This window comes from Telopea speciosissima, chromosome 9 (genome assembly GCF_018873765.1).
Source record: "Telopea speciosissima isolate NSW1024214 ecotype Mountain lineage chromosome 9, Tspe_v1, whole genome shotgun sequence".
Taxonomy (NCBI): domain Eukaryota; kingdom Viridiplantae; phylum Streptophyta; class Magnoliopsida; order Proteales; family Proteaceae; genus Telopea; species Telopea speciosissima.
The window spans coordinates 21693995-21720704 of NC_057924.1; the positions used below are offsets into that span (position 1 = coordinate 21693995).

Below are 26710 nucleotides of genomic sequence, written 5' to 3' on the forward strand. Positions count from 1 at the left end.
AAATATTTTTGAAACTGCCCTTCCATGTATTCTCTGCCATTGTCATTGCGGAGAATCTTTAAAGTGGAGATGAATTGAGTCTTGACTAATTTGTGGAAAAACTGAAAACGCTAAAACATTTCACTTTTGTGTTGCATCAGATACATTCAGGTGGTACGACTATGACAGTCAAGAAAAATAACAAACCATCGGTGGCCAAAAATAGAGGCTTTCCGAGCAGGACCCCATACATCCGAATGGACAATATGAAAGGGAAAGTACTTTTATTTAATGATGGTTAAATAGAACGAGCTTGCTTAGCCAAAATACAGGCTTCACAAATAAACTCATCCTTATTACAATTTTGAACTAAGTTGGGAAACAAATGAGAAAAAGTCCCAATGGGGGGATGTCCTAATCTATGGTGCCACTGATGTAAGTTAGAGGAGACTGAATGTAACTGGTGAAGGGGAGCAAGAATAGTAGTGGAAGGCTGGGAACCAACATCAAGCTAATAGAGACCGCCATGCACTTTACCAACCCAATCGTTTTCCTTGTCACCAGATCCTGTAAGACACAATGAGATGGAAAAAGAGTTACTTTGCAATTGAGATCCTTTGTAAGGCTACTAATAGACAATAAATTATTGGAGAAGGTAGAGACATGTAAAACAGAATTTAGAGTGAGACTAGAGGAACAAGAAATAGATCTCTGTCAGAGATAGAAGAAATGGACCCATTGGCAACACAGACAGTATCTTTTCCAGCAGGAGTGTATTTATGGAAAAGTGTAGAACAACCTGTCATATGGTCAGTGGCACCGGCGTCAATGATCCATGGGCTGGAGACTGCCGATGCACATTGACTTCTAATAGGAATACCCAAAGCAAAGTTAGAAACAGAACCAGAAGAGGCAGCAGGTGCAGCGGATTGGGTAGCAGAGGCAGAGGAAGCCTTCAACATCCGTCGGAAAGCTTGAAGTTCTTCTATAGAAAGACCAGTATCTGCAGGAGGTGTGGTAGTAGTCTCAGTCTGATTTGCCTTGGCAGTAGGTTGACCACAACCCTTGTTACCACCATCCTTTTTTCTATTTGCTTCAAAATCAGCAGGTTTCCCATGTAACTTCCAACATGTAGCCTTAGTATGCCATAGCTTACCATAATGTTCACATTTGACAGCTTCTTTAACAGCTTTGGAAGTGTCAACAGTAGTAGAGGTCGAACCAGTCCCAGTGTGTAAGGCTTTGCACTGTTGCAGGGTTGAGCATAGCTGAATGATGTCGATCTTCAATGTGAACCAATACATAAAGACTGTTCTAGGGTAGGAAAAGGATCCTTACTGAGAATTTGGACTCTAATTGGATCATATTTAAGTCCAGCCAAAAATCACAAACTTGAATCTTATCAACGTGTTTTATATAGGCAGCAATATCACTAGCAGTGGTGGGCTGATAATCCGAGTAATGATCAAGTTCTTGCCAGCACTTCCAAAGCTCTGTATAATATTGAGAGACAGTTAACTCATTCTGTTTTGTATAATGAATTTTCTTCCTCGGTTCATATACTTGGGCATCATTCCCAACTTGGGAGTAGGTTTCTTTGGCAGCCTTCCATATCTGGGCAGCAGTGTCCAAGAGAAGATAACCAGGGGCTACAAAAGCTTGCATGGAATTGAGAAGATATGACATTACCATGGAGTCATGAGATAGCCATTGATCCTGTGCAGGCCCCTCTTCATCGGGTTTAACAAGGCTGCCTGTAATATGTCTTGTGAAACCATGACCAGCAATGGTAAGTAAGTGGATCTGGACCACATCAGGTAATTGGTCCCATCCAATGTGGGAGAGGCAAAAGGAAGGTACTCATTGCAAGAAGAACCATCTGATTCAGCTATTGTAAGATCAGACATGATGTCAAGAGAATATGATATACAGGTTTTGAAATTCCCACAAAATTAACCGTCAGAATTTGCTGAAACTTGGGTTGAATTTCCCTCTGGATATGGGGAAGAAGTTCTCCAAAAATCAGCTGCTTCTGATGAGTAAGAAACCCAAAATTAGGTCAGAAAAACCTGTTTTTTTGGAGAAATTGCAGGGCTGAATCTGATTTGATTTTGATCAATTCTGCAGTCTTCAAACAGGAATGGAAGTGTACCAATAACAGCAGGAAGCAATCTCCAAAAAAAGAAATCGATCTTCAGTTAGAGGAAGAACTCGATCTTCTAAGGGGAAGGAAATCTGCCAGCAGAATCTAGTCACACCTGTATTCTTCAATCATCTTCGATGAGGTTAGAATGAGGGCAGCATCAAAATCTTCAAGAGATCACCTCATAGTGCTGCCCTTAAAGAGCTGGAAGAGTCGAGAGTGGTGGAGAAGAATAAAAAATCATGGAGAGGGGAATGAAGAAATAAAAAGGAAAAAAACTGGAAAAACTGCTTTTAGATCAGAATTTTGGCTCTGATACCGTGTTAGCAGCTTTAGAACTGAATGTTTGAGTGATCAATATGATCACCATGCTCCTTTATTTATAATAAAAGAGAGAATACAATTACAATAATACCTCTCATAGCCGACTCAAATTAGGAATCGACTATAGGGAAAAAACTCTATAATGCCCCTATTGGGTTACATAACTCAACACTCCCAAACAAACATAAGGGAGCCCGGGACAGGAAAAACAGAAATAAAAAGGGAGACTACATTATGATTTGTAAATTCATAATTAAACTATCCCTGTTAGTCCTTTCCTTGGCTAGCTGCTTGGCCAAAGAATTTGCAGATCTGAGTCTCCAACAAAGGGAGAATTTCCTTGAGGAAATAAGGCCCTAATTTTCCTGATGAGATGTACATAATTCCAAGGACCCCGGGAAGGATTATGGGGCCATGCTACATTGATATCACACTTTTGGAGTCTCCCTCAAGAATTACACTAAACCAGCCCTTAGAGATGCCAAGTTTAAGGCCATGGATGGCAGCCATAAGTTCTGCAGTAGAAGAATCAGTGAGCCCAATAGGCCTAGAAAAACCCATCAAAACATGGCCTTCCACATTTCTAACAACCCAAGTGTCGGGAGTTCTTTTTTGTTTTTGTTTTGTAAATCTAAGTTAAACCTTAAAAAAAATATTTTGATCTGTTTTAAATTTTGCTGCCAAAGTTTCCCCGCAATTTCATGTTGATAACCCTTGGTATGGAAGAATGGGTTGAGATTTCATTGTTATAGGTGAGTTTGCTATCAGAAGTGAGTGTTCAGGGCTTGAGCTGGCACCAACACAAGCATATTTTAGCATTTATCTCTGGTCCACATCAAGTTACAATTCGTGATTATGAGGATTCAGGTCAGAAGTCTGTCTGTTTGTTCTTGAAATATGAATGTCCTATTGCTGTTTTTTTTTTTTCTTCTTTCTGTTCTTTCTTTTTTCTTTAAAATAGCATCCCCCCCTTAGTGTCTTTTTAAGGCATGCCTGTGGAAACTTGCATTGAACGGTGCTATCCAACATGCTTCTTGTGAACAGAGGTGAAGGATCCATGCATTCTGACCAGCGAGTCCCAAAGAGATGTTCAAATTCTTGAGTGGAGGCCAAATGGAGGGAGGACACTCTCTCTAGCATGCAGGCAAGTACCATCATTGCCAAACATACTTGTTGATATTGTGTTATATTGAGGAAGTACCATCACCATATTACTGTTATGTATTTTTTAAATTTTGAATAATTGGTCTCTTTTTCAATCCCCACCTTGCCTTCCCTTTTCAGGGGTGGAATTTGCATTTGGTCTGCTTCTTACCCAGGAAATGCAGCACCTGTGAGATCTGGAGTTGCATCATTTCTGGGCACGCTTTCTAGAGGTTCAGGAGTTCGATGGACTCTAGTGGATGTTCTTCGAAGTCCTAATGATGAACAAATTAGTGCACTCTCATGGAGTCCTAATGGAAGATATCCGATCCAAGTTCTGTTTGACATTTGTATGTTATATCAGTGGTGTTATACTGTATTCACTTTTTGATAATTCCTGTAGAGGGTGGACCTCGGCAGAACGGTAAGGTTCTCCCATTGCGACCTAGTGGTTGCAGGTTTGAGTTGGGAAACAGCCTCTCCATGAAGCGGGGTTAAGACTACGTATGTTATGACCCTCCCCAGACCCTGGGTAGCCCTTGCACTGGGTAGCCCTTTTTACTTCTTGTTAATACGTTGTTGAATATAATCCCCCCTCCCTCTTTTACCTTTAAGCCGAGCCAGTGTAATGGCTGCTGCAAGCTACTGAGCTTCTTTCTTCAATTATTAATTTTCTTCGCTTTAGCATCTCATAGGAAACACCCTTCAGATGAGATTCGAGGTTAAATAGACACCTTGAAGGGAGGCTGTAGTGCTGTACGCTTGTACCTACAAGTGGCGTTATTTTTCTAGCTCTGCCCTTGTAATATTCCTTTTTTATGATCTTTCAATTTTTTTTCAAATTGATTATTTTCTTGTTTGCCGTGGGATTGTCGTAGTTCTTGTGCTTGGAAGAACACCAACTTTTAGCTTCGAAATGATGTTTTTAGTGTTTAAATCTGAAGTATCCTTGACATATCTTCACATATTTGGCATCTGCTTCATATGACAGTTCATCATTCACCGTTTGGGATGTTGCTAAAGGTAATTCTAAATGCTTTTTCTTATTAAGTTGTTTTATGTAAAATCTTGGTTATATTCTTATCAGCTTTTTCCCCCCCCCTTCTTTACCATCCTTTAGATAAGCAGTTCAATGAGTAGCTTGTTGATTAACTAATAGGTAATTAAATGATTTTAGCTATAATTTTGTTGTCTGATTTTGCTCCCTCATGGACTTACTAATTTTGTTTTCCTCTTGCATTGTTTCATAAAAGTTTATTGTGATACAGTTTAATTTTCGGTAGCATATGGCATTTCTTTTTGTATATGAATGTGTTATTTATACACTTCCAAATGTGCTATTTCATTGGAATCTGTTGAAATATAACAAATAAAACATGTTAAAAGTATCGATTCAGTTGGAAATGCCCGAAACAAGAATTAGCCAGATTTCAACATAACATTTCCCTTGTTTCAACTAGAATCTAAGTTCAGAAATCAAGTATATGACATTTCAGTTTTGCCTTCTGCAGAATCAAAATATTCTACAATTTTGATGATTTCAAGAAATTTGGAACCATATATCTTTGTAAATGGGGAAGCAACAAATAAAGCGTTGCAACTTTTTCCATTTGGATTGCTGAGTGGAATATATGCATTTTTTGTTGCAACAATATAAGTACTAAATAGATTGCACAATGGGTTATAATGGAAATGAAGACATAGCATGGAGGCATGGAGTACCTATAGAGAATGACAAGAAAAGTCACAATGTAATTATTGTGACCAGATGATAAATTCGGAGGGGGCCATTAGACTGAAGTGACATCGGCCTAGTGGCTAACTGGCTACAGGAATGTAGCCAAATGTTCTAGGGTCCCTAGTGAGGTACAGTAGGCCATGGATGCCCTCATGAAGGGAGGAAGACAGAGGAAGTTGGAAACATAGTTGTCAAGGTGGTGTCTTGGTCGATTTGGGCGTCTAGGCGAGCGCCTTGTTGGTGTCACCTTGATTTTGGACCCTGTCCAACGTCTTGGGTCGCCTAGACACCGTGACCAATGTGGTTGGAAAAGCGAAGGGCAAGATAGGAGTTTGATGAGGCAGTGCTAGAGAGACATCCACCAATAGGGGCTGACTTTGATGATTCTTATAGTGATGATTACATGCCTGCTGATGTGGAATCAGAGGCGGAGAGCCAAGTGACTCATCAGATGGAGTGGGTAGGGCTATAGAAATGAGGAAAGGAGTAGCGGTAGGCGGAGTTGCCTTTCAGGAGATCACAGATTGTGAAGTAGACACATAGTCAAACTTTTCAGGTTTCGATGCACAAAATAATGCATTTATAGATTTTGCTTAAGAAATATACCTTTTTCTTTCTCCTTCAGTCCAAGTGGATTCCAGAGTAGTCATACCTTCAGTTTTTTATGTCGGTCCAGAGTATCCGTTGGCAACGCAATTCCACAACTCGATAGTCCATTGATGAATGGAGGTTGGGTGACAGAAAGACCTTGTTAAAATGAGTAGCTTGTGGATGCTATTTACTCTTCAGGCAGTGAGGTCCTTTTGAAGAAAACCTTGCTCTGATACCACTTGTTGGACCATATGGCAACCCAAGAGAGGGGTGAATTGGGTCTTCGATAGGTATTGGCAGTTTTTTTGATTCACTCTAAAGGAAGGTAGTCGGATTAGGAAACAATTTACAATCACACAAAGGAAGACAACAATTTAGGTGGTTTGGTCCTTTTGACTTGCATCTACCACAAAGAGCTACTCACTCTTGGCTTTCCACTATCGATTGGTCTTCTCAATGTACTAATCAAACCCTTACAGTTGTTTTCTAAGTTCACAACCAAATTTAGGTGTTCCAAGGTTCACACTTAACTTGATCCTTACTTAGTAGATCAATCCCTCTGCAGCTTCTCACAATTTGAGTTTTTTTAACTTGATTACAGAAGCCTCTTAGTAGGCGGATTTACCAATCAAAGAACAACAAACAACCCTTTTAATAGGATGGATTTACAAATGAAAGTTCACTTGATTCATATAACAAATTTTGCCAAAGATTCTCAGGTTTTAGCAATGATAAGGTTGCTCCGTTGCGACCTAGTGGTTGCGGTATTTTTATTATTTTATTAAAATCCAAGGAATTTGAGTGGAAGTGAAGTTTTAATTACTAGATTTAGAAAATATTTGTGTTAGTTATGCACACTCATTGTGTAGTAAGTAATGATTACCCACTTTCCATTTGTTCATTCTTTCTATAATTTTCAGGTGTAGGAACACCTATTCGACGGGGATTAGGAGGCATATCCATGCTGAAGTGGTCACCAACAGGGGATTATTTTTTCACTGCGAAATTGTATGGCTATTCTCCCACTTCAAGTTTTGTTTTTAGTGACATGCCTGTTAATCATGATTAACCTTATGATATGCTAACTATAATTTTCTGTATAGTGATGGAACCTTTTATCTTTGGGAAACCAACACATGGACATCAGAAACTTGGTCTTCATCTACTGGGTTTGTCACAGTAAGTGAAAATAACTTTGCATTTACTTCTAGTACTGACTGTTAGAAAAGTATAATTTGCGATATGACTGGATTGAACCACCTATAAAATAAAGGATTTGAATTAGAACTTAAGTAGCGTATGATACTTCAAGTAAATAATACCCGAGTAATGTATATCTTCTTGGGAAACGAAACATGAAAAAAATTATAGACATTGTGGGCCCTTCCACAGCCTTCTTTTTTGGCTGCTTCTTCTGGTTGCACTCTAATATGTCAATGGCTTTCTTAAGTTCTTGCATGCATCACTGAGATTAGAGTGACATCAGTATCATGTTACGAATTCTATGTAGAATCCTAATCAAACTCAAACACTCAATATAATTACCAATCCCGTGTACTAACACTATCCTCACTTTATAGGCTTGTAAATTAGGCCCATTATATCAATAAACCCAAAAATAAGAAGCCTAAGGTCTATAAAACCTAACCATGGGCCAAAATAAAGTCTTTTGAGGCTCAATTGACCAAATTGGACAATCTTAACTGCATCAGAAAGAGAAGGGCAAGGGAGTTACGTTTTGGCTTCATGACCCATAAATTGAGTCTGTGGTGACTAAAAATGACCATCAGTCATACAGTAAGAGGCGCAGGTGTGAGGACCTATCATTGGATTGGCCCCACCACAAAGATTGACTGAGCGAAAAGCTAGAATGATCAGACAACTCTTAACAACTGATCAGTAGTGCATCTCTGGGACCATTTGATATTTTTTTCTTTTCCCCATGCTGTCCAATAAATATCAGAAACATAGGCAAAATAAACCTTGGATTATGCTGATTTAAGAACTGGACAATCCATAGGCTAGAATCCATCCTTTGCCTGCCTTTTTCCGTTTAAAATAAAAAGTTGTCCCATCATGGCTGCCCGAAACCCATTATGCAATCCTGTGACATAGTATCTTGATTTTCCCAATAGAAAATGAAAATCATGTACTTTCTTTTTTCTTTTTGTGAATTTTCTCTTCTTATTAGGGGGCAGCATGGGATCCTGATGGACGTATGATATTGATTGCTTTCTTGGAATCTGCTGCATTGGGTTCCATTCACTTTTCATCAAGGCCTCCATCACTGGGTAAGGAGTGAGGACAATTCCTATATTTTGTTTCTGGGGTATTTTTCTTGATATCACATTTCCATCTCAGCACAATAATCATGTTCTTCTGTATAATGAAATCCTTGATCCTTATTGTTGTTGCTGATAAAAAAATGAATAAATACATGAAAGGAGAAAATTGTGATCTGCTAAGAAAGATTTATTGATTGCTTATGAAGAGGGTTTATGCTCTACTCTTTTGTCTCTGTTCTTGCTGTATCTTTGTTTCTACCATTACATTTTAGATTTTTCTTATAAATTTGAGTATATGGGAATTTTTTGGAATATATCAATCTCGCAAACCTGTTGGAGCTTTGGATAGATTGGGCTTCATAATGCTTTATTTTTGTCCTTGTGTTGTATGCAAGAAGTTGCTATACCTGTACATGCTTTTTTACTCCCTCCTGCCCACAATGACTATCCTCCATGTAATTGCCAAATTTTAAGGAGGATGGGTTATTGCATTTATGACCCGCTTATTTTCCAATATTACTCTCCCACATGTTTTCCCTGTAGGGATTCTTCTCCCCTTTATTTAAAAAAATTTGAAATGTGGTAATACATGTCATGGGGTGAGGTAGTGAGTCATTAAAAATCCATTACTTGATTAAAATAGTGGACAACAGTATGAGATGAACTGAAAAGGAAAAGAGGACTGTCGTTGTGGGATGGAGGGAATATGTTTTATTGAAGAGTGGTTCATCATTGGATTGCATTGAGCTGCTTTGGTCCAGTCAGGCTTTTGAATTTATTTTCTCCTTTTCTGTTTTTGAAAGAATTCAGATGTATCCAGAACTGATTGATTAATGCAGCTACTTAAATTGTAAACAGTCACGATATGAACCTTGATGCTTCTGATTACTATAGCATTCCTCTTTTAAGAAATGTGCTGTGTTGGAACCATCTTAAACGCTTACAGGTTTTTTATTTAGTTTATGTCTTTCCATTAAGTTTTTTTTCTTCAACTCTCTGCTATTTATATTTGTTCTGAAGACGAATCATTATTTTGCTTGTTGTCCATTGTTGATTTTCTCAGATGCGCACCTCTTACCAGTTGACTTGCCAGAAATCGTATCATTGACTGGCAGGTAGGAAAAAGTGTTTTTTTTTTCCTGTGTTCTTATGTTGTTTTACTTGTTTGGCTTAACTGCCCTTTTAAATTTCTGATATTCTGTTCAAATTTGCAACAGAAATGATTGTATTGAACCGTCTTCATATTTGTTTCAAAAGGGAATTTTTAGTGGCTCAATTTTATTTTGCCATGTGTTGTGGGACAAATTGTGCCGTGTGTTGTATGTTTTCTTAGTCTGGAATCGGGGGGGGGGGGTTTGGTGGTTAGCGGACAAGTGATACCAGTTCCCTCAGTTATATTACACGGCGTAATATAGACTCACAGTTTTCCCTTTTTATCATACTCTTGCTAGTAGTATCAAGATCATAGTTAGAAAATTCGTCTCGACAAGGTGTCTCGAGCAGGTCGAGATGACCGAGATTTCGGCAAGTTTGCGTATTTTTTTTCCTGATATGATGTTTCGGTTGCCAAATGGCCACAATTGGCTCTGAAACTTTAAGGGAAGCTTGTTTTAGGCTTAATTAATATATTTAAATCTTCAAATTGTAAAATAAAAAAAACCCAATTTGGTGTTTTAAATTTGCACCCTTGGTTGGCAGTAAACGTCGCCTTAATGTAATATTGCCTATTCTACACATTATTTAAGTGCTAAAAGACATAATTGGCAAGTAAAACAAGTAAATTATGCAACAATAGATGAAGGCACATAATAATTATTCAAGAAATAGTTGAAGACTTAAAGTTTCAAGAACAACAACAACAACAAACTCAGCCTTATCCCAACTTAATGGAGTCACTACATGGATCCAAACAAAGTAGGTAAAACAGATGACTAGACACAATAAGGGAATGAATAGATAGAAAAAGAGGGAAGGGAAATGAGATGAATAGTGAAAATTGGAAAATGACAAATGAATGAAGTAAAAACAAAAAAGAAAAGTGAAAGATAAAGTGACAGAAAAAAGTAAAAGGAAAGAAGCACAACCCAACTAGTCAGGAGAATCTCAGCTAAATAGGGTTTGCTACATAGATCCTTGCCCTCCAATAGGCTCTATCTGAGGTCATACCTGATACCATAGAACTAAAACTCGGAACTCGACTAGGTTTCGACCCTAGGAAAAACCGAGTTGACTCGAGATATCTCAAGATCTCGGTCGAGTTGGGGCATTTTTTTTTCAAGTCGAAACCTGGTTTCTGTGGGTTTTATACTTAGTTTGGGTCTGAAACTTGGTACTCGAGTCTATTTTAGGCCATTTAAACACAATGACACTATCAGATTTTGCAAAACACAAAGTCCAAATAGGAGTTTCACTTAGTGGGAAACCAGGACAGACACTTATGCCAGAAACTTGGACAGATACAACATAAACAATTATTTATGAATCCAATAAAAATAGTTAAAAAAAAAAATTCCAAAAGGAAAAAAAGTCAACCCCCTAGCTTAAGAACAAAAATTGGATTTTCGGCGGTAGGTGCAATTTTCAACTTTCTAATGTTGGGGTTTTTTCTCAGATCTAGAATTTCCATAAATCTTAATATGGTAAAACATTGCTAAAAACCAAAAATGTGGTAAAATAATCATTTGTTTTGATGTTCAAAAAAATATTTTCATTCAGAGCGATTTTGACAGCATTCGCACACACCAAATTAAGTTTGACCGGTACATAACTCTTTCAATATAAATCAGATTTAAGCAATCTTGGATTTGTTGGAAGCTTAAAATCGTTTTGATTGAAAATATTTTTTGAACATCAAAACAAATGAATATTTTTCCGCACTTTTGGTTTTTAGCAATGTTTTACCATATTAAAATTTATTGAATTTTTAGATTTGAGAAAAACCCCAACATTAGAAACTTGAAAATTGCACCTACTGCCGAAAATCCAGTTTTTGTTCTTGAACTGGGGGTTTAACTTTTTTTCCTTTTGGAATTTGATTTTTAACTATTTTTATTGGATTCAAATAGGGGGTATTTGTTTATTTATGAATAATATCTTAAGTATATGAAATACAAATATTTCATTTACTTAAGGGAAAATTACACTGCCACCCCCCGAGGTTTGTACTAAATACAGAGTGACCCCCTGTGTTTCTAAATTATACAATTGCACCCCCTAAGTGGACGGTGTTAAATAATACAATGTAAATTGCCAACTTTGCCCTCTTCTAAGATCATTAACCAAAAATAGTTAAATAACACAATTTAAAGGACAAAAATACCGCTTAACAATTAACAAAATGACGGGTTAAGTCCCATCTTCTTCAATCGACCAAAGCAGAGGGCTTTGAGCCTTTGACCATTGCTGCCGCCATGGTTGCTCCTCATATTTCCAACTCTCAGCCATGAACGCCGTCAGATGCCATAAAACCGACAACCTGATTCGTAACCACAACAAGAAGTCTATACCTTTTCGCCTGCGATTTTAACTTCCCTGAAATCCTGAAAAACAGAGACGATCTTCGCTTGAAATCAGCCGGGGTTTCATCAGAAGCAATTATTGAGAGAGAGAGAGAGGGTTCTGGACCCATGGTGGGAACTGGAAAGCAGTAAATCTTTGGATTTGTTAGAATCACCGTACTAATTTGTAGAGGAACAACAACAGCTCAACTGAGGATGAGGATTTGCAGCAATGCCAGAGGAACTGCTGCCCGCCATCGTCGACAGCACCACTAAGCACAGTATAAGGAAGAGATGGGGAAATAGGGTTTCGTAGAAGAAGAGACGGGGAGAAGAATAGGATTTCGCGTTGCTTCCCACTATGGCTCTTACTTTTGTTTCTTGTTCTGCCTTCGCTTCTTTCATTTGCTTCTCAGACTTTCAGAACCAATTCTGCTTCGCAGAATTGAGATTCACTCAATTTATTGCTTGTTCTCTTTACTGTTGCTTGTGGGTTTCTTAATAGAAGAAACGATGATAGCTCCTCTTCCTTCAACAAGGAATCAAGGATAATGTTAATGGCGTCTCCGCTCACATTTTAGAAGGTGTTACAGAGAACCCACTTCCATCAACAACCTCAAGACGTCAATGGTTTGAATATTCTTCGGATTTGAGAATCTACGATTCTGTTGGAGCTGTTTTTTTTTTTTTTGGGTGAATCTGTTGGATCTGTTACTTCTGATTCTTCGATTTCGATGAATGTGAGTCGTTTGAGGAAGAGCTCCAGCTCATACCAAGATTTCAGGCAAGAGATCTCATGGATTTCTGACGAAGATGACAAATGGTGCTTCTTTGACGACAATGACATTGATTTGAATACTTATCGACCGGTATCGGAATATGTTTGTCGTCGACGAGGACTCAACTTAGGGTTTTGCAGAAGAGGAGATGGGTTTAGGCAGGGACTGCTTATTCCATTTCCAGGCGCCATTAGAGTTGCAGAGAGCTCTCAAGAGAGGGAATGTGAAGAATAGTGAACTTGGAAAAGGGGTGTGAAGTTAGGGATGCCCTATGGGCAAAATAGTAAGCTTACACCCCATTAGGGGGTATATTAGTCATTTAAACGCAAATTTTACCAACGCCGTAACACCTAACTAACGGAGTGGGGCTGATTGTAATAACTAACCTAAACTCAGGGGGTGTGGCTGTATAATTTAGAAACACAGGGGGTTGCTCTGTATTTAATATAAACCTCAGGGGGGTAGTAGTGTAATTTTCCCTTTACTTAAATAGTATTAGGCATAAATAAGTATCTGTATCCCAAGGTTTGCATAGATAGGTGTCTGTATACTAAGATTTCCCACTAAGATCTCGAGATCTGGCACTCATATAAAGGAGTTTGGGTCGAGATCCCAACGAGATATTGCACTTTCTAGTTTCGTATGCCATCTTGTCTTGACCCTGGGTAAAATTGAGATCTCGCGAGTTTTAGTACTATGCCTTGTACAAGACCTTGACTATGCATGTCCTTCCTTACAACTTCTCCTATGGTCAAATATTTCATTTACTTAAGATATTATTTGACATAAATAAATGTTTGTATCCCAAGGTTTGCATAGATAGGTGTTTGTATACCAAGATTTCCCGCTAAGATCTCTAGATCTGGCACTCGTATAAAGGAGTTTGGGTCGAGATCTCGACGAGATATCACACTTTCTCGTTTCGTATGCCATCTTGTCTCGTCCCTGGGAAAAACTGAGTTCTCATGAGTTTTAGTACTATGCCTGGTATAAGACCTAGACTATGCATGTCCTTCCTCACAACTTCTCCTATGGTCATTTGAGGCCTGTCCCTCGCTCTTTTAGCTCTGTCAATCAGATCAAATTACTCCTCCTTACTGAGGCGTCCCTAGGCCTCCATTGAACATGGCCATATCACCTCAAATGACTCTGTTGGAGCTTGTCATTGATCGGAGCAACTCCCAAGTCCGCTCTAATACGATCAGTCCTTACTTTATACTTGTTTTTCCACACATCCATCTTAACATCCTCATCTTTGCCACACATAGCTCCTCAATATGACACTTCTTAACTGACCAACGTTATGCCCCATGCATCATAGCCGGTTGTACACTAGTCCTATAGAACTTTCCTTTTTAAGCTTTAAAGGAATACGTCGGTCATACAGCATTCTGGATGCACTTCTCCCCTTCATCCATCTCACTTTAATTCTGTGTGAAACATTGTCTTCTATGTTACCTTCTTTATTAATTATTAACCCTAAATATCTAAAATAGTCTCTTTGCGGTATCTCTCTTTCCTCAATTCGCACTATGTCCGTATCCATCATAGTGTGACTAAAATTACACATCTTATACTCCATCTACGTTCTACTAATCTTAAAACCTCTTGTTTCCAAGGTTGATCTCCAAAGCTCTAACTTAGCGTTAATCGTTGCTTTTGTCTCATCCACCAAAACGTTACCATCGTTGAAGAGCATACACCACGGGACCTCGTCTTGAATGCTCTTGGTTAGGATGTCCATGATAAGTGGAAAAAGATAAGGGCTTAAAGGTGATCCTTGATGTAGCCCAATCGTAGTTGGGAATTCCTTGCGCTGACCTCCCATAAATCTCACACTAGTCACCACATCCTTTTTATTACATCCACATATTAACTCGAAACCGCTCTCTTCACTAGAACATGCCGAATTAAATCTTTAAGGACTCGGTCATAGGCTTTTTCCAAGTCAATAAAGGCCATATGGAGATCCTTCTTGCTCTGTCTATATCTTTCCATAAGCCTCCTCAATAAGTAGATAGCTTGTGTCGTGGATTTACCTACCGTAGAGCCAAATTGGTTCACTGAGATATGGGTCTCCCTTCTCAAACAGGCTTTAGTAACTTTCTCCCAAAGTTTCATAGTGCGACTCATAAGCTTTATGCTTCTATAGTTATTGCAGCTTTGGATATCACCTTTATTTTTGTAGATCGGGACTACGATGCTTCTCCTCCATTCATCTGACATCTTCTTAGTATTCATAATCCTATTAAACAAATTGGTTAACCAATAAACCCCACAATCTCCAAGGTTATTCCACACATCTATTGGAATCTCATCAGGGCCGGGAGTCTTGCCTGCTTTCATCTTTCTTAAGGCATCTTAAACCTCTGCCATGCTAACCTTTCTTACATATCTATGGCGTGTGGTGTCTTGATGAAAGATGTAATCGATCGGTTCATTTCTACTCAACCTATCTCCATTTAGTAGATCGCAAATATACTCATCCCATCTCTTCATGATGTCCTCATCTCTTACCAACACTCTTCCATCATCACTCTTGATGCACGTCACCTGGTCGAGATCTTTATTCTTCCTTTCTCTCATCTTAGCTATCTTATAATTTGCTTTTCTTACCTTCTTTAGTGTTAAGGTTGGGTATAAAGATCCTCATATTTCTTCGCCCTAACCATCCCTACGTTCTTCCTAGCTTCATTTCTGGTATCATAGTACCTCTTTTTATCCTCTGATTCTTTAGTCCTTTGCCATTTCTTAAAACCAACCTTCTTGGTCTCAATGGCTGCTTGAACCTCAACGTTCCACCACCAAGTCTCCCTAGTGGCTGACGACTACCCTTCGCTTCACCTAGCACTTCCTTGGCAACCTTTTTAATACAAGCCATCATCTTGTTTAACATCGCATTGTTGTCTCTCTCAAAGTACCACTTTCCTTGTTTGACTACATTATCAGTAAATGTCTTCTGGGACTCCTCTTTTATTCTCCACCACCGTATCTTAGGGTACAAATGTTCCTCCTACGCTTCTGTTTACTGATGTACATATCCAGGACCAATAGTCTATGTTGGGTGGTTAGGCTCTCCCAGGGGATAACCTTACAGTCTTTAAGCACCATTTTGTCTACCCTTCTCGTTAGGAAGAAGTCTATTTGGCTGGTATGATTCCCACTTTTTAAGGTAACTAAGTGCTCCTCTCTTTTTTCAAAAAAAGTGTTCACAACAGAATGATCATAAGCTACAGCAAAGTCTAGGATTGAGGTCCCCTCCTCGTTCCTCTCCCCAACCCCATACCCGCCATGAGCACCTTCATATCCTCTACCATCCTTCCCAATATGTCCGTTCAGGTTACCTCCAATAGTAATTTATTCATCCTGACCAAAACCCTGTATTGGTCATCCAAGTTTTCCCAAAAAAGACGCTTACTACTTTCATCCAATCCTACTTGGGGTGCAAAGGCACAAACAATATTGACAACTTCTTTCTCCAAAACTAGTGTGATTCATATAATCCTGTCTCCCATTCTTTTGACCTCTACTACATTATTCTTTACATCTTTGTCCACATTATGCCCACTCCACTTAAAGTTTCTACTACTAACTACAAAGTACAGTGAAGTGTGAACAATGCATATTACATAGACAACCCACCCAAGTACAGTGAATAATACATAAGTCATAGACACCCTACTACCCTAGTCTTCCACATCCCAACTCCCAAAAATACAATACTATGAGTATGTGACTTCTAACTGATATGAACTTGACCATCTTGACGTGCTGGATTGAGTCCACTCATGGTCTGATTGAGACGATGTGCATTGTTCTCTGTCTGATATGAACTATGACGTGCATTAACTTATATATAATTGACTCCCATATAGTTTATATTAACCCTAATTTTTTAACATTTTTTTTGCATGAAAATCAAAATTTTTTTTACCGGAAAGATAAAAAATAAAATAAACAGGAAAAAAAATGACACAGTGAGGTCGTAGATTGGCCTTCGGTGTCTGACTTGAAAAAGCAACCCCCATACAACAAGTATTTGTCATAATTTTTTTTTTCAAAAAATAGTTTTTGGGAATAGTGACTTTACTTGAAATAATTGATTGTAGCCAAATCTTCCATAATAAGCTATAATCGATCTCTTCGTAGTGATGTGGCAACCGCAGTAGTACTGTGTGATGATGTGACAAAAAAAATCAAGAACCAAGGTTTTCCCTCTCCTCTAGCCAAAATGCCCCCTTTTCTATAAGGTTGCTTCATTGCGAGCTAGTTGTTGCAGATTCGAGTCGGGAAGCAGCCTCTCCATGAACCGGTGGTAAGGTTGCGTACATTATGACCCTCCCCAAACCCCGCAGTGGTGGGAATCTTGTGCACTGGGTACACTTTTTTTTTTTTTTATGCCAGATGGATTTATTGGTTATTTATCTAGTATATAATTGTTTATCTTGCAGTCAAGGCATTGAAAAGATAGCTTGGGATGCTTCTGGAGAACGATTAGCTTTGTCTTATAAAGGTGGTGATGAGAAGTACAGAGGTCTTATTGCCATATATGATGTTAGAAGAACTCCACTCATTTCTACATCTCTTGTGTGAGTTCACCCCCCCTCCCTCCAAACACCTATTCTTCCCCCCCCCCCTCCTGTTAACTAGACAGTTCATTTCTTACCCTTTTTTAAAAATGGGGCTCATAAATGAAAATTTTGCAATTTTTGTTGAATTATTTGTATCAAGTGAATGTGTTTTTCTAATCCATATCTTTCTATTGAACAATTGCAGTGGGTTTATTAGAGGACCTGGAGAGAGTCCAAAACCACTTGCATTTTCCTTTCATAACAAGTTCAAACAAGGACCGTTACTTTCTGTGGTACGTTCTGATTACTCTCCTCCTATATGTCTTTTGTTCACGGTAATGCAATTCAAGTTCTAGAAAGAATTTGGAGCCAAAAAACTGCTAACCGTCCAGTATGAGGAAATTGTATCGATGGAATAAATATCTGACTAGAATAGAAGAATGGTGGGAAAAATTATATAGCTCTGAAACTAGGTATTGGGATAGGCCCAAATTCTGATCCGAGTGTCAAGGTAATTCAGGCCAATCAATCAACATAGGAATCTTTGGAATTGGAATTCAAAATAGAGATGAATCCTAATCGGCTTAATTTCCAAGATATATTCAAGAACTGAGAGATTATAGCAAGTACGGATGATTACATCTGAGGAACTGTTTAGATATGGTGTAAATAAATCCAATGAAAAGATTTTGATTCTCATAAATAATATCCAGCAAGAAACAAGCAGAATATTTAATTTGATTTGATAAATAGCAGAAGATAGAATATAAACAATCAGATGTAGAAGAAGAAAAATAAAAGAAAGGATTGAATAATTAGCACCTGATTTGCTGTAGAATTCATAACTACAAGTGAAGCGAAGCAATCAGACAGATCTGGAAAATCTGTCCTGTTTGCAGAGTTCGATAGCTCAAAACCTACTGAAAAAACTTCAATTTTTATTATCAAATCACGTGTAACTGATGGAGGGAGGTATACAAATATATGACCTTTCGAAATTCCTAATAAGTCTCATAAAAGGACTCCTAATCACTCTTACACATTGACTTGACTTAATAGAGTCAAAACAGAACTCTAGACTTTTAATAAATATCCTACTTTAACTTGAACACTTAAGACACTAATCTCGTGCATGCACCTCACCCCCACTTTATACTTTATAGGCCTTATAATTAAGGCCCAATACAACAAATAACCCATAAGAAAATGACTCAAGGCGCTTAGATCCCAACCATGGCCTGAAATAAAGTCTTCCTATGCCCAATTGGACAGTTTTGATTGCACCACATAGTTACAAGCACTTTTGTTTATGGGAAATTTATAATGTTATAATACAATCATTTCTGATTGCAACAGATTCTGCCAACACTATGTTAATGGTTTAAGAAAGTAATGTTTTCTAAGATTAAATACATAAGCTATTAAAAATATATGTATATATAAATAGGGTTGGATCTGGCTACCAGCCATGTGGCAATGTCTGCTGGTGTCCAAATGAACTGGAGGCGTAGTTTTTGTAACTGAATTGAGCATCAAACCGAAAAGAGGCCTGGTTTGGTCTAATCCTGTTTTGACAGATCATAAAAAATGAATTAAAAAGGATTAAAATTTGGAAAACAATCATAAAAGTTAAAGCCCTCTCTTTCTCTCTCTCTCTCTCCATTTAACTAATCCAGGCAAAAAATCAGATGGTTTCATTTGGTTTTTTGTTCTGGGTAGTTCTATCTCCAGACCAAACAGAAAAAGGGTCCAGTTCTGGTCAAGCTCAGTTGAGCATTCCAGTCTACTCCAGTTATTAAACTGAGTGGTGAAAAGTTGTCCATGTCGTTACTTAGTAATATGCTATATGACTTGCCAGATGGTAGTAGCATAATGCTTCAGGAATTGCTTTCGAACGTTCCCTTGAAACAAGGGGGAAAATCTCATACATGTGTGTGGTAGATTTTTTTTCCTGCACAATCTTTTTAGGAAGCTTGTCCTAAATGTACCACCGGGTATATTATTGGATGTTATAATTTGTGGCCGCATTTTCCACATCTCCAAAGACTCCTCGTAAGTTTTCGCCTAAAGGAATTACACCATCATCGATCCACATTTGATGGATCAATCTTGGTCAAGATTGAGAATCTGACGGAAAAGATCCCATACTTGGTGGACGATATGATTGATTTTGACCTTTAAACTTGATGCATAGCCAATCCACATTGTCCTCTATCCATTGGACTGTTTAGGAAAATTTTCCTTAATGGGTCATGCCAAAGAGGAACCCTTTCACCCCAAAAAATAACTAAATAAATTTTGACACGTGGCCTACTTGAGAATTTTCCCCATCTATCCAACCTAATATCATCAGTCTATGTGGCAGAAATAGGTGACCATGATTTGTCTCTTAGCTTATGTTATATTTATGTATAATATGTAAGCATTTCAACTGTTAGGCATTTCAAATATTATGTTCAGGGATCCCAAAGTTCATGTATACGTGTCTATTCATTGGTCCTGTGACAAATACCTGTAGAAATTTTATTTTCTTATCATAGAGTATGATTTGATATAAAACTAATCAGAATGGAGCTCAAATTTGTGGACTACTGGTAGACCCAAGGTCTGATGGGGCCCAAAATTTTGAACTGGTAGACTCAAGGTTGCTCACATGTAAAATTTCTGCTCGAATAGAGCTTGCCAATTGGCTAAATAGCAGTTGAAAATCAGGACTATAGGAGAGTGCACAGTAATTGGAGTAACGTAAGTGTGCATGGACATACATAAGGGATTCATGCCAGTAAACAAGGTATTTGATTCTGTAAATTTGAGATGCGACTAATACAGGGTTTGTACTAGTTATCCAATGGTTTGAATTGTCCTATCATCATTCCATGTGGGACAATGAGATCGACTGCCTTGAAAAACTTGTCTAGGCTGGGCTGTTCAAATGAATTTTTCCTGTTTTCTATTTATTTTAACTTTATTTATAAGCACAACATGCATGCACATGTGTGTATTCTATTAATACCATTTATGTGAGCTAACCCATACACTTACTTTGAATGCAGTGTTGGAGCAGTGGATGGTGCTGTACGTATCCCCTTATATTTCATTCACATCATCTTCCGTAATTTCTAAATATGTGTGTTGTCCAAAAAAGGGGGGGGGGGGGGTGGCATTCACTTTTTTGCTTTGTATGAAACTGGGTTCTATTTTGGTAAGCTACATTTAATTTCTATTTATTTTTGAACATGAGGTGATTTAACTCTGGTCACATATTATAAAGAGTGAAAACAATTTTGTTGGCCAGTAAACGTCAGGAACAGAAGCAGTTATTTTTATCTCAAATGACCGCCTATGATTGTTTGCTTGACTGTATGCCATCAAGGGAATTTCGCTTACTTTTGCTGTGTTTATTTTTGTCGATCAGTTACTGTTTTGATATGCAAAAGATTCTTTGCACGATGATCAAAGTAGGAAGAGATTACTAGACAGCCCACTTGAGCTTTCACTTTTCGCTTTGTATGAAACTGGGTTCTATTTGGGTAAGCTACATTTCATTTTTATTCATTTTGGAACATGAGGTGATTCAACTCTTGTCACGTATCATAAAGAATGAAAACAGTTCTTTTGGCTGGTAAACCTCAATACAGAAGCAGTTATTTTTATCACAAATGACCGCCTACAATTGTTTGCTTGATTGTGTGCCATCAGGGGTATTTTGTTGATCAGTTTTTACTAAACTTTTGCTGTTTTACTTTTGTCGATCAGTTTCTGTTCTTATATGCAAAAAGGTTTTTTTTTTTCATGTCGATCCTAGTAGGAAAAGATTCCTAGGCAGCTCAATTAATTTTGCCATGCGGAAGGATGATGCGTCAATTCTGATTATTAAATGCATAGGACATGTTTTGGATTGACCATGTGAATTTTAGAGTTTAATTTGATTAGATAGCAGCATGCACCCTTGTATTGTTTGAACCTATTTGATTCTCTGTACTTGCAAATCTACTGATTTCCACCTAATAGCTTAAGCTTTTGGGTTGGACCCCTAAGTGGTATTTCACTGGCTATCCCACTTTATTTAAAAGTAGGAACATAAAACCAGTTGCTTAGCACAATGCATTTAGTCTATAAGTTTTGTTTTGACATCTGATAACTTTATCTAGTATGCTTTTCTGCTCGCAGCTTGAAATGGAGTGATCTTTTCTATACTATGGAACTAGCCCTTTATACTATTATATGCTTCAGGAAGGGTCATATCTGTTCACTTGCAAATGTTGAAAGAGTGCAGTTACATTCTTCCAACTTTATCTAGTGGATGGCTCCTTGGCTCAATCTATAAGAGTAATAGAATTTATGATCACGGAGGAAACTAAAACTATATATATATTTAGGGAGATTTTTGATAAACAAAAAAAAAAAAAAATTCCTTTGGAAGCTTTTGAAAATTCTTAGAATGTATGTTATCTTGAGAAAGTTCCATAAGGATATCTATTGTTAGTGAACTTTATATTCTAAATTTTTTTTTTGGTAAACGAACTTTATATTCTAAATGATCTGTGCATTCCTGGTTTGGGAATAGTGAGAAATTCCAGAAATCGATCAAAGCAACTCAGATAAGCCTGAGACTCTGAATGTTCAATGGGTCTAAAGACTCTAAACCACACACCGGGCGATGTAATGCCAAAGCTGAAAGAGGTTTAATGAGGGTAACTACGAATCCAATGGTTGAAATAGAGTTGGAAGGTTAGTGGGAATCTGGAAATTTTTAGATAATTCAGATAACTGCAAAACTTGTTTGGTTTGGAACCCCCAACCTGTAAAGGGAGTGTGAGTCCATCTAATGTGTAGTAGGAATTCATCTAATACAGAAATTCATTCCCGAAAAGAAGCACTAAAGCTGTCTATACAATCATCCACAGAGAAATGTGAATTTAACATTGCTATTTATGGAATCTATAACACTAATAAATAATTAGGACCCAAAGCCTAATTTACCAAAAATCAAAACCCAAATCCTAACTGTTATGGTTGTTGACATTCACTCTTGGTTGCAACTTGCGTAACCCAATTGAGACCCAAAGCTGAACTGGCACCCTCAGTGGGTTCAAATATACCAATAATGTTTACCTAAGCCAACCGTGGTTTAACCTTTCAAATATCAGGATCATTTGAGGCAGAATGGTCAAGTCAACCCAGGGTTGGCAGAGCTTGGTATACCTATATGATACTGTTTTCAGCTATTTTTCAGTCTCAAGACTGTTGTCGACTGGAGGTTCTTCTCCGATCTATCTCGAGCGATAATGGATTACACTCCTGCCTTGGTTATCACTTGGGTTTTGGTCGAGCATGGACCTCAACCACCCCGGTCCTTTTTGGTTGGTCCAGGTTTTTGTTGACCATGGGCCTCATCCACTTCGGTGTGTTTTGGTCGACTGTGGACTTCAGCCACCTGGGACAATTTTGGTCGATTGTAGACCTGAACCACCTCGGTTGGTCGGTCGAGGGCCTCAACCTCCTCGGCCTGTTTTGATCGGCAAAGATTTTAGTTGGATGTGCCATTTCTGTGGGTTATGCTCAACTTAGGTGCCATGCCACCTCAGTCAGGTTTGCTTGGCTTAGGTGTCGTGCCATTGTGAGGACAAATGGCATGGCGGGGGATCACCACGTGTTCTCCACCTCATCCCTTTTTGTGGGGAAAAGAGAGGTGAATTGATTGTTGGAGTCGCCACCTAGAGGAGAGTGTAGGACCTAGTATTGTAATGTAATGACTCTCATGGAACGCCCTTTTGGGGGCAAATGGTCCGTTAGTCTGGGTACGGATCAAGTTATGGTCTGGGGAAGGTATTAAACACCCCAATCTGCCCGGATTTGTCGATCTTCCTATTGCTAGGCAGGATAGGGTTATAACATGCTTCTAAGTAGGAACGTGAAATATAAGAAAGAATGAAAATAAAGTGGAACAAATACAAGTAGAGATAGGGGACATACCGGGAAGTTTTGCTACAAAACAAGGGTTAGTATACGAAGAAGTAAATAAAGCCTATGTCGTGTGAAACATGCTAATAACGACAGTGTGGAGATGGATTCAAACATGAAACTCACATGGTGAAGTGAAATAGATGGCAGAACATTAATGGTACTAAATCTTAAAGCGCATATGTGCTATAGAAAAGATCAAAGTAGACGGAACAGAGACTAAGCTCGTTGAGCGTGATGATAACCATACAAAGATAAAACTAATGACATCTGGAAAAGAGAAAAAAACACGCAAAACACATGAATGCGTGCAAACTTGTAGCATGAAGGAAAGTAAGGGGAGTCTTATACTACAAGGGTTGGGGATCATGAATTAATGCATGCATGCGAGAGGCAATACAACAAAGGAGGATGTGTGATCACCATCTAAAAATATGAGATCACACTTTGACAGGAGATGCAAAACAAATAAACGCTGAAAACTCGAATAAAACAAAAAGAAGGAAAGCAAGCTTACCTAATTGGAAGTAGATCGAAAACCAAAGGTGTGGAGGTTTCTCTTTTGTGACTCAGGGAGTTTGTACATGGAACAAGTATCACCGCTTGTGATGGCCTCTCTTATCTCCTTGTATGCGACACTTCGTTATCAAGCACCGAAATCACTGAGTAAGTGACTCTAAGCTGTGATCTTGAAGCTTCAAGTGGGGATCATGACATTCAAGAGGCAGAAGAGGCAATAGACTAAGGCTTAGTAGAGGGCCAAAGACTAGAGACTCCATGCACTAGAGTAGGGAAGCTGAACTTAGGGCAAGTAAGCACTAAACCAGCAGAGAACTGAACTAGGGATCCTCCTCAATGTGAGAGGGGTTGTATTTATAGATGTATAGGGGCATGTGCACTCCCAAATTCGTGTAAGGATGCATGGTATGATCTGGATCATCGAAAGGAGGTTTCTTTGCATAAATGGTGGGTGTTTGGTCAAGATATTGGCCAATGGGATGTGGGCATGTGATTTTTTTCCTTAGGAAATGTTTCTTGGGGTCTGAGAGAGCTAATATTGGGATCTTAGTTGCCTAAAATAAGCTTGGTCACGAAAGGAATCAAGATCAGAGCTAAAAATGGCAAGTTTGAGCTTCTCGGATTCCCACAGGATCGACATGAATTGGGATCGAATCGACATCAAGGAGGGGTAAGGTCGACATCGAGTGGTTGTTGATGAACAACACTTGACATTGAGGGAAATGGATCGACTGTCGGTGTTAAAATTCTGAATGTCGAGATAGGTTAGACAGTAGGAATGCTCTGTTCGACAGTCAAAGGGATATGTCAATGTCGATAAAAGGTGGGGTCGATGTCGACTCGGGGTCTTTGAGTGCCGACCTGGACTTCACTGTCCATAGGTAGGATTTGGGCTATTTGGGCCAGCATCTGTGTTGGACCAGGCTGGTTGCAAGGAGTCTGGGTCAGGGCTAGCCTTTTCAGAGGGATCTTGGAGGGCTTGGAGGCTTTGATTTGGGCTTTGGCAAGGGGAATTGATGACCAATAAATGGATTCGGATAGTGTACACTGACGCTACATCCATAAATATAATGACTCTACATCTTGGAGGGTGCTCATCATTGTTACGGGAAAAGACAAAATGAGGTGTCTACAGAATTCCCCTCTTTGACTAAGACTATGAAACAGTTGTACGTCAAAGAAGTGATTTTGCGAATACTTCAAATTGTTGGATTGAGCGAAAACTCGCTAGTGCCTTGCTTATGGACACTGGAGTGCGGTGGATAGAGTTGTACTTGTGTACGACTCCATTAGTTGAACTAGTAGTAAAGCTTGGGCGGCCAATAGTATGGGCTACGTTGGCTGGGGGACGAGATTTCTAAAAGTATGGGCTCTTCCGTCGGGTTGTAAATAATATTTGTCGTGGTACGGGCATGCGGGGACATATTGTTGTTAATAGGGCATGGTGCAATTGAGGTCGCCAATAGTACAAACGCTTCAAAGTAATTCGTCGTTGATAGGGCGTGGTGTAAGGCTAATTTCATAATTCACCGCAGGTGCCTGTACAACTCTAGCCGTGGTGAGGGGTGACTGGAAAATTTTTCATTGAAAGGGCAAGCAGGATACACTGATTAAGATCCCAAGTTGGCAATCGTCGGTTGTGCGGGCGTGATTGGAGATTGGGAATCATGTTTGATTGTGGTCATGGGCCACGTGTAGGGTGCACATTGGCGAGCCGGACGTGCCAAGTCGCCATGGGGGTGGACCCAAATTTTGAATCTGGTGAAAAAATGGGTAAGGAAGTGCAGGAATGCTGTATGACCGAACTCAAACGCGTGGAAGTTCGATCATATACGACAATTGTCTGACATTGTAAATGTCTTCATCTACATTGGGAGCCCACGTCGACATCGAGGTGTTTCTATTGACAGTATGTTGATGTCGAGAGAAGGGTGGTTCGATGTTGATTCTGGGCAAAATTTACTGTTATGAATACAAAGAGTCACCTTCCATTTTCATTTCCATTTTTTTCCTTCTCCGAGTGCTTAGGGTTTCCTTGCAAGTTTTTCCCCATTTTAGGCTGTGTGTGACCATTTTGGAGTGAAATCCTTCATTCTTGGACTTCAATTGATCGTCATGCCTTCCTCTTTCTTCCTATCCAAGTGAATTTTGGGAGAGGCTCCATTTGTGAGGTTTTTTTCCTTGATTTTCTTTGTTCTCTTTACCATGTCGAGGCAAGATAAGGGCAAGAGGCCCATGCTTTCAGGGGATACGCTGACTCCCAAACGGCTGAGGAGCCAAGGATCACAATCCGGATGGGGGATGATACCACTTGCCGTCCAAAGATTGATACGGATGAGGACATCTTGAGCAACTGTGAGGAGACCGCTAGGGCTCCATGGTACGAGGGCCGTCTCCTTCATGACACCTCCGCACACATTTGCAATAACACGTGGAAGTCTCCCAGGGTAAGAACTCAACTCTCTTGCTTGAATTTTGCTATGTACATAGGCATGTTTGTTTTGCTTGCCTTTGCTTGATGTCAAGGTTTGAACTGATGTTGATTGCTTTGCCTAACATGTGAAATTTTGCCTTGTATTGATCTAATGTTGGTAGTGATATAGATTTTAGGTTCTATGGAGAATTTCCATGTGTTTGACCCATTTTCCTCTGTATTCCCTTTGCTAGTCAATAGAGAATTGCTAATTGCATGCTGACTCCTTGTTTGTATGAAATTGACCGCTTTTGGGCCTTTGGGATCCACTGAGGAAAGGCGACCTTGGCTTAGGTTCATCTCTGGATTTCTTGTGCATGGGGTAACCCTATGCTTGATCTTTGTGCTCTTTATTAACATTGATTGGATTTTAGGTTTCTTGTGAGACCTTCGCTTGATTTGCTTTCCGTGCCCATGTGGTGATGCTTTCTTGATATCCGTGTTCTTTATTTTGTAGAGTTTTGTTTGCCTCCCTGGGGATTCTGATCTGACCCTGAATTTTGCCTTGCTTTGATATGCAGGACCCCGTGACCTACCACAAATATGGGTCGCGTATGATTGTTCTTACCTGGTATGGCCAGCTTTGTGGTGCTGTCCGACGACAGGTGGCAATTGTCAGCTTCGAGGACTTGACTCGACTTGTCTTTTAGAAAAACTTGGTGACTCGGCCTTGTCAAACCCCGTCAAAGCAAGTCACATTTTTT

The 26710-nt window shown here is 39.0% G+C and overlaps 1 protein-coding gene across 1 annotated transcript in view; it reads left to right on the forward strand.

The window, feature by feature from the left end:
* LOC122640905 (aladin) overlaps nt 1–20187 on the forward strand; it is a 47665-nt gene extending 27478 nt beyond the window's left edge. The window contains exons 5-15 of the mRNA XM_043834189.1: nt 3199–3313; nt 3491–3590; nt 3731–3910; nt 4554–4612; nt 6839–6926; nt 7022–7097; nt 8110–8209; nt 9267–9318; nt 16931–17068; nt 17256–17343; nt 20104–20187. Of these exons, the coding sequence (XP_043690124.1) occupies nt 3199–3313; nt 3491–3590; nt 3731–3910; nt 4554–4612; nt 6839–6926; nt 7022–7097; nt 8110–8209; nt 9267–9318; nt 16931–17068; nt 17256–17343; nt 20104–20166 (1059 nt within the window). The 3' untranslated portion in view covers nt 20167–20187. The remainder of the gene's footprint in view (nt 1–3198; nt 3314–3490; nt 3591–3730; nt 3911–4553; nt 4613–6838; nt 6927–7021; nt 7098–8109; nt 8210–9266; nt 9319–16930; nt 17069–17255; nt 17344–20103) is intronic.
* Nucleotides 20188–26710: the final 6523 nt, after the last annotated feature.